Here is an 8,884-nt window from a genome sequence, read left to right as displayed (position 1 = left end):
GTAAATATATATAAATCTCAAATTAGAAGCTTTTGACTCACATAAGATAAATCTTAGTCCCACTCTAAGACATAGTGGTGGTAGTATTATTGTCTGAGCCTGTTTTGCTAAATGTAAACAAGAATAAATTTTAAAATATATAGACTTTAAGTTTCTAATCATATAAGAGATTAGTAAAAGGACTAACATGAACGAAACTTAAAATAAATGACAGGGCAACCATTCACACAAGCATTACTCTACCAAAGAATTAAAAAAGAAAATTGTTATATTTATTAATATAGACTCGTGGCCTTAATCCAACTAAAATGTTGTGAAAGGAATTGATGTGAGCTGTTCTTGTGAGGAAGTTCACCAAATCCTGAACCCGTTCAGTCCAGAAGAAAGGACTAAAATTCTTGAAAACTTATTTAGCACACGCTTTAAGAAATGCATTACTCTCTTCAATAATTGAAGACATTGTAAAACATTGTCCCTCGTTATTTGTTTGGGCACTTTGAACTGTTTTTACTGTTTTTGTAAAAAATATGTTTTAGGTCATATTCTGATTGTAACTACAGGAATTTTAAAACTAACATTCAAACACCAATGCAGGCTCTGTTATGGATGAAGGGAATTGCTTGTATGATGTAGGATATTAAACACTCGCACAGACAAAAAAAAAAAAACGTTAATACACAACAGGAAAATGCAGTATTAGTTAACCCTAACACGTTTTTTTGTAAAATAAAGCATAACTTTTTTTTATTGCAGATGTAGTTTCGGTAAGGATTTTACAGATGTGACACAGATGTGGCAGTGAAGGACACTCACTCGTCTTGAGTGACGACGACTCTGCACCTGATTGGACTGTTTCAGGGACGAAGACTTGCAGTTGATTCCGTCCAGAAGGGACTAGCAGAAGAAAGACAAATGCAAAGTTTCAGTTTTGGTCAGATGTGAGCTGAAGACATTCTCTTAAAGCTTTACGTTAAAGTAATCATTCATTCCTTTTGAGGTGGGATTTTGTGGTGATGATATTTACAACTTACTGTATGTACCTGTTGTAAAGAGCCCTTTGAACAAATACAGTGTGGAGAAAATTAATTTAATTACGACCAGAATAACAGGCTAATGGCTACTTTGAGCAGGGCTGAGACTTAAGGGCATTTAAGCTGCGTTAACGCAACTCCAATTTCCAAAGAGCTGTAGCTCTTCACAGAAAGCTTATTTTAAACCTTTACTTCATTATCAGTTCTACGTTACAGCATTAAATTCCTGTTGGAAGTGACCGTGGCTGCATCAGAAGTGCTGAACCTCACTGCTGCACCTATTTTCTCTTGCAAAAACCCCCACAGAATTTTACACGTGATGCAAAACAGACAACAATGTAAAGGATTATGAAACAGTATTCCTAATAATTACAAATATATCTTTGGGATTATTAGTCGAAGATCACATGGAGGGAAATGTGAGGAGACAAGAGGGAGAAGAGGAGAATCAAGAATGTAGGACTGAGGATAGCAACTCTAAATGTGGGGGCAAAGTATAGAACTGGCTGACATGATGCAGAGAAGGAAGGTAGATGTTTTATGTGTCCAAGAGACCAAGTGGAAGGGTGGCAAGGCTCGCAGCATTGGAGCAGGGTTGAAACTGTTTTTATTTAGTAGAGGTGAAAAGAGTGTCAGATAGGGTGATGTGCCTGAAGGTAGACGTAGACGGTCTGATGCTAAGCATTGTCAGTGGTTTTGCTCCACAGGTTGGATGTGATGAGGAGGAGAAAGATAACTTTTGTAAGGAACTGGATGAAGTGATAGAGAGTATTCCCAGGGAGGAAAGAGTGGTGATCGGAGCAGACCTGAATGGACATGTTGGTGAAGGAAACAGAGGGGATGAGGAAGTGATGGGTAGTTTGGTGTCAAAGAAAGAACCCATCCATCCATCCATCCATCATCTTTACCCAGTTCTTCCTTTTTGGGTTGTGGGGGTCGCCGGCACCCATGTCCAGCAGTCACTGTGCGAGAGGCATGGTACACCCTGGAAAGGTCTCCAGTCCATCACAGGGACACATAGAGACAAACAATTCACTCTCTCACTCACACCATGGGGATAATTTAGAGTTACCAATCAGCCTAACATGCATGTTTTTGGTCTGTGGGAAGAAACCAGAGTACCCAGAGAAAACCCATGAAATGCACAGAGAGAACATGCAAACTCCATCCAGAAAGGCCCCCAGACCAGGATGTGAACCAGTGTAACCTGCTCGCTGAGAGGCAGCAGCTCTACCAAGTGCGCCATTGTGCTGCCCAGGAAAGAAACCAGGAAGGACAGATGTGGTGGATTTTGCCAAGAGAATGGAAATGGATGTGGTCAACATTTATTTTCACAAGAGGGAGGAACACAGCGTGACCTAATGATTAAAGAGTCTGATTCACAGAATCAATCACATTAGAGTCAGTGTTCCCTTAATTGGCTTTCATTTTTCTTCAGAAAATACAGTTAATAGAACAATGTAATTAGATTCTCCTTTAATTTCCTGTTTATGTCCAATGTAGAAATAATGTATGGTTTTGGTGTTTGATCAGTCATAATCCTACCTTTTACAGTTTTTGTTGTTACACCTGAAATGTAATAGAATCAGGTGATACCAACATTGAAAATGTTGAGTTAACGTTGTTGCTCACATACTGACTTTTCTTTTTTTTTTTTTTTTAAAGAAGCTGTCTGCACCAAGTTGGCAGCAATAAAATAAATGACTGATGGTGACACCAAACATGAATCAGCAGCTGGGCTGTTTTACAGGACCCAAATAATCTGCTGTTAAAGCAGCACAAAAAGAACCATCATAAAGTTCATGTTGATTTGTCTTACTGTACTGTACTATTAGTTTTTAGTTTTAAATGCCTGTGTAGTACATTAATCAAACTAGAGCACAAACTAACTGCATTTTCTTCTGTAACTTTTATTCTATCTATGCAAACATAAAGCATCTAGAGTCAACATTTTAAAACATTTAAAATTTCTTTCATTATCATACGTTCATTTTGTGTGTTGCTGGGGAATATTCATGAGAGCATTACAAATGACACATTTTTAAAAGTTTTATTTTCTTTAAAAATTTCCTGCAGTGTATTTAGTTTCAGTATCCCGGCTATCTAATGGTAGAAATACAAGATTCATTTTCAAGGCAGCCACATTGAATTTTGAGATTCGGGCTAGTCGGGGACTTCCAGCTTTCCAAGATGGAATTTTAACACAGGTAACATTCCAGGTGATTTTTCTTATTTGGAGCTTAGGATGCATCTATGGCATCTCTTGCCCTCTTTGTGTTTGTAGTGCTTCTCACCTTGGGTCTGTCAAATTTATTGCGCTCATTGTTTGTCTTCAGTGCCTTCTCAGCCAGTTTCTTCTGCATCTGAGGTCCTCGTCCAAAGAAGATGTAGTTCACAAAAGCGTACTCCAGCAGGGCCAGGAACACAAAGACGAAGCAGCCCATCAGGTACATGTCTATAGCTTTGACGTAGGGGATCTTAGGGAGCGTTTCTCTTAAGTGGGTGTTGATGGTTGTCATTGTAAGCACAGTGGTGATCCCTAGGAGAAAAATAAATTGATTGAAATACATTGAAGAAATACATTTAGATAAAAGTAGATTTATAAGCCTTGACCTGGTCTCCAAAAATTAAAAACAAGAGTGCCACACATGACACATTATGCACTCGTTGACAAATTATTATACAGCAATCTATAACAATGGCCCAGAAAAGCAAATGCTGTCACATTTTTGCCCCCTTCCTTCCAGTTTTTTTTTTTTTTTTTTGCCATGCTCCCCTCATTGTCTATCTCCATGTTCAGTTCAGTGTTGCTTGTCACCCATCCTCAGCTCCTGTCACCCTGGACCACGCCTACTCTGCCCTGTCACAGCAGTCAGCTCTCACCTGTTCACCTGCCCTGCACCATTCTTAAGCCCAGCTCAACTCTCACTCGGTGCCAGATTATTGAAAGCTTTTTGACAGTAAAAATCCAGCATACCTTGTTCTGACTCCTGACCATGAACCTCAGCCTTGATTTTTAACTCCTCTCCTTGCTTGGCCCTTTCTGGATTTGTCTGCTACATCTGACCATGGTACTGACCTTATCTTTCTCCTCCTTCGACTATGCCTTTGGATCACGTCCTGGTTCTGGTATCAGCTCTCTGATCTTCTGTGTATGACCCCTGCAATGTTTACTGGACCCTGTCTCTGGATCTGCCCTCCACGGACCACGCTCAGCACCACGGTCCGCTCTCCTGCTGTAGCTCTCGCTGCACAAGTGACGTCACCAGGTTCAGCACTTCTTCAGCTCTTGTCCAACCAGACTGAGAAAGTTAGTGACTTATTCACAGCAAGTCTCAAAACTCGTCGCCCTCTTCATAGTCACTAACCTGTCTCTCTCTACAGACTGGACCCCCACCTGGACTCTGACCTCCACCAGAAGTTGCACTAAAAATAAACCTTTTAAACCATTCCTGAGTTTGGTGTTGTTGTGCTGATCCAAAAAGGGTTCTTGTCAAATACGGTACCTTGAATAAACAATTTTCTTAATTTGTGGCCTTGACCTTGGAGCTGGCATGATGAAATGTGCATGCAACACTCTGTCCAGTGATGATACATAAGTGTTTTGAATTTCATTAAATTATCTTGAAAGGATCAGAAGTTATGGCCCAAAGAAGAAAAAGTTTGTGAACGTATGGACAGAGAAAATACCCAGTGATTAATCTGAGCCGGATCCTGTCGGAACAAGATCCAGGAACTCTCTCTCCTTTTGACTGCTCGGATCCAGCAACTCAAATCTCCGCCCCTAAAAGTCCAAAGTCATCGCACATTTTTATTTTGATTATTTATTTAAAATACAACAAGAGGAGATGTTGCCCAGTCTGTGAAGTGGATGTTCCAGCAGCACTACACACATGAGCTCACGCACACGCTCCTGCCTAGCAGAGACGTGGACTGCATGTCCCGCGGGGAGTGTCTTCATCCACCTTCAGATGTGCACCCTGCAGACTGTTGTTTTACGCACTGCGTCTCCAGACAGCTCTGCAGGATGCGCGCACAACTGCTGTGTCAGAACTCCTACATACATTACCACAGTGCATAACATTTCAGACATAATAAAAAAGCTTACAGTAAAAAAAATATATAAATAAACACAAGTGAAATATTTGATGTGTGTTATTCACATTACATCACGTATCAAAACAACAGCACTAGTTTGTCAAAATAACAGGATCAAAATGTCGAAAAGACAGTCCAATTGACTTTATTAAAAAATGGATGGATGGGTGGATGGATGGGTGGATGGATGGATGGATGGATTGACAAATTAAATTGCACGTCTGAATAGACAAACAATACAAAGAAAAGCAAATTTTGGCATTTCTTATACCAAAATTTCAGAGCAACTCAAGCAAAAACAGTAATTTTTTTAACCTTTAAACCACAGCCAGTTTTGCATTGCACATTTATTCCAGCAGAAAAAGTATATTCTTGCAAAAATCGACCTCAAAAAGAAACAAACCTAATTTTATGTAAATATCCAAGCAACACTAAACTTACAGCAATGTAATAATTTTATAAAACAGTGTTCCCACAAATGCTTTGGCTTTATTGAGACTGTAATTGTTTAAGGAGGGTACTTTAGTCTTGGTTCCACTTGGACTAGCTGTTAGCTCATCAGTCCAGTTAGAACTAAATTATATTTCTCCAAACTGAAGTCATTCCAAGAGTTAAGCTATTAACTGAACTGATCATAAACATTCCACAGAATCTTAATACAATGTGAAATATTTCTAATGTCAGGATTTTGTGGACAGGAACGAACCCAATTGTGCAGACAGGACTCAACTCGGCAGATTACAAAAATAAGTATTTTTTAATAGTAAATAAAGAACAAAATAATAGCTGACGTGGCAGCAAAACTTACAAATAGATGGAAGGCTCAGAGGGAAACTCAGGGAGCTCAGGGGAGACGCAGGAGAACGCAGGAGAACACAGGAGAACGCAGAGACCCAACGAATACGACCCGACGAGGAACAACACAGAACAGACAGCTTTTATACAAGGACAAGACAAGACGTGATTACAACAGCTGTGACGAGACAAAGGTGGCACCAATTAAACTGATGAGGAAACACTAGGGAAACAGACACAAACAGCAAATGGTACCATCCTTACATCTACAAGCTAAGAATTATCGGCCACTTATCATTAGTTGACTTAGACGCCCAAACTGATGCTCTGAACGTCTACACAAACAAACATAAAGTGTTTTTTTAGTTTTTTTATATAAAGTATTACACAACATCAACAAGAATGTTTCTGTGCCTTTTTCTCTCCTGGATGGCTCACCAACATGGACATGTTACTTACATAATTAGAAGAAAAACAACATGGTGTGTGAGTCAAGAGCAGGTCCACAGCATGGATTTTCAGATAAAAATAATCATTAACTTTTAGAGCTACAGTTAAAGAAATGGTTGTTTAACAAACTATTATTTGTATTATTGACTGAACAAGATGGACAATAATATGTTTATTTGTGTCTCTGAGTGTTTGTTCATTGGTCTTATTAAGTGTTTTTAAGTCACAACAGTGTGGCGATTTTTAAACATAAAGCTTCAACTTCAGTTTGAGGTGGGGGATGGAGTCACGGACCCAGAAATGGATGGAACTGAGGAGTCAGAACCTTCTCAGAAAGATGCAGAGATGGAGAAGAAGAACAGTCCGAGACAGAGTGAGGGCTTTGACGAGGACGTGAGATCCATTATAAGTTTTACAAGACGAAAGAGAGGAAGAGCACACCAAGCACCACACTCCTGCCTGAGCCCGATCCCTGGCATGATCTCATCAGCCTTCTGCAATCACTGACTCTGTGCAGATGTTTCCTTGACTGATCTGTTTATTTAAGTTTTTATTATTACTTACATGGCCCGAATGTGAAAAAACATAGAACTATCATATTCAAGAACAGTAATTACCCCTTAAGAGCACTTGTGACTATAATGATGGACTTTAAGGTTGAAGGTTTAATCAAAATTTCTATATCAATCTTCTCTCAACAAGATATTCTTAGTTTGAAACTCTGGCACAGAAAGGAATGCTAGCCCTTTATTTATCACTGTATTTTTAACACAAATATATTACACTAAGTCTGCTACCACTTTAACAATTTGGGTATTTGACAAAATGTCCTAAAATTACTTCCTAAGCTCCAAAAGTTAGGTGTTACTTTCCTCAGCTCCTATCTGAAGCCTAAAGATTTACTTTTACTCAGGACATTCTCACACCCCTTAAGTGTGGTAAATCGTTTCCTCAACAGTGATTGAATTTGGACAGAATTGTAATCGTACATGCTTTCTAACTTGCATTGATTTCCCATTGACTCAGACAATGGTCTTCTCAATGAGGTGGTGTTGAAGAAGATCAGCCACATGAATGGGTGTCAAGATGTTTTATGGCCCTAAGGATGCTCTGCCAAATCTGTCTGCCACCAAAATACGTATAGTACACTTCTCTCATGACGGTGTACAGACAACAGAGATTTAATGGCTGCTGCAATAATGTTCTCTTTCTTACACACGGAGTACTTAGAGTGCACTGAGTCTGAATGAGGATTCCCATTAAGAGAGAGAAGAAATCTAGTGAAGATCAATTGGATTAGGGGGAGCATTGTGTTTTCTGATGGTGAACTAAAATTCAAATGAAACCATTGAGCTTAAACATTTACAACATGACACAAGAACTATAAGCTTTCAGAAAAATGTCCATTTACTGGGTTAAATATTACAGAATGGATGTCTATGATTGAATAAACCATTAGTTTCAGACTCAGAAGCCAGTGGAAAGTGTGAGTCTATGATCCAGTTAGGCATTTTATTACACAGCAAGGCCGCAGCTTCAAACACGCTGATAGGAACCAACACATTTTTAATATTTTTAACAGCACTTTTTCTGCAACAAGTGAATTGTTTGGATTCAGAGAAAAGAAAGCAGCATACCTAATGCAACTCTGGCAGCAGAAGCATCATAATTTATCCAGAATGACACCCAGGACAGAATGGTGATGAGGATGGAGGGCATGTATGTCTGCAGGATGAAGTATCCGATATTTCGCTTCAGCTTGAAGCTCAAAGACAGCCGAGGGTAGGCACCTGCAGGATGAGATGGCAAAAAGATTCAGCTGATTTTGATTTAAATAAATCCTGATGGTCACTTTACTTTGGTTCAAAACATTGTTGTTAATGTTGCAAATATTGTGAGGGACAAAATTTAGACTTAGCAAAAAACCTGTAAAAAATTAAATACTTTCCAGAATTATAAGGGCTTTATGAAACAACTGTAAATAAGTAAAGAACATTTTACACTTAACAGCATCTGTCAAAATTTAACAGTGTATGTATAGTTTTAAAGCGTTCACTGAGATCTGTAAATGTGTTGTAATAAATGTAAGTATAAAACTTGTAGGAATGTGCCTAAAGTGCCTGTAAGTTTCCTAATTTGCATTGTACTGAGAATGAATCAGTAAAACAACAATAACCTTCAAATAAGCTCCTCTGAGTGGTTTAAACAATAATATTATTACATAGTATTGACCCATGGAAGTTTATTTAACTTTTTCACAGTTAATGGTCCTTCGGGGAAAAAAAAAATCAACCACCTTAATAAACTGCGTAAAAATACTTTTTGTAATGTTTATTTTACACAAAAAAAACTAGTCAATCTTTCAGTTCTATCTGTTCAGTTCTGTCATTTATTAAAAACAAATCCATCCATCCATCCATCCATCCATCCATCCATCCATCCATCCATCCATCCATCCATCCTTCCATCCATCCATCCATCCATCCATCCATCCATCCATCCATCCATCC

At 38.8% G+C, this 8,884-nt stretch overlaps 1 protein-coding gene across 1 annotated transcript in view; it reads right to left on the bottom strand.

The window, feature by feature from the left end:
* LOC119407517 (gamma-aminobutyric acid receptor subunit beta-3) overlaps window positions 1-8,884 on the bottom strand; it is a 42,843-nt gene that overhangs the window by 5,354 nt on the left and 28,605 nt on the right. Inside the window, exons 7-9 of the mRNA XM_037674341.1 lie at window positions 8,012-8,164; window positions 3,326-3,570; window positions 814-894 (exon numbers count right to left, since the gene is read on the bottom strand). Of these exons, the coding sequence (XP_037530269.1) occupies window positions 814-894; window positions 3,326-3,570; window positions 8,012-8,164 (479 nt within the window). The remainder of the gene's footprint in view (window positions 1-813; window positions 895-3,325; window positions 3,571-8,011; window positions 8,165-8,884) is intronic.

This window comes from Nematolebias whitei, chromosome 3 (assembly GCF_014905685.2).
Source record: "Nematolebias whitei isolate Nwh7 chromosome 3, NemWhi1, whole genome shotgun sequence".
Taxonomy (NCBI): domain Eukaryota; kingdom Metazoa; phylum Chordata; class Actinopteri; order Cyprinodontiformes; family Rivulidae; genus Nematolebias; species Nematolebias whitei.
Note: the sequence above shows the minus strand (reverse complement) of the source record. Positions and strands in the feature narration are given on the sequence as shown.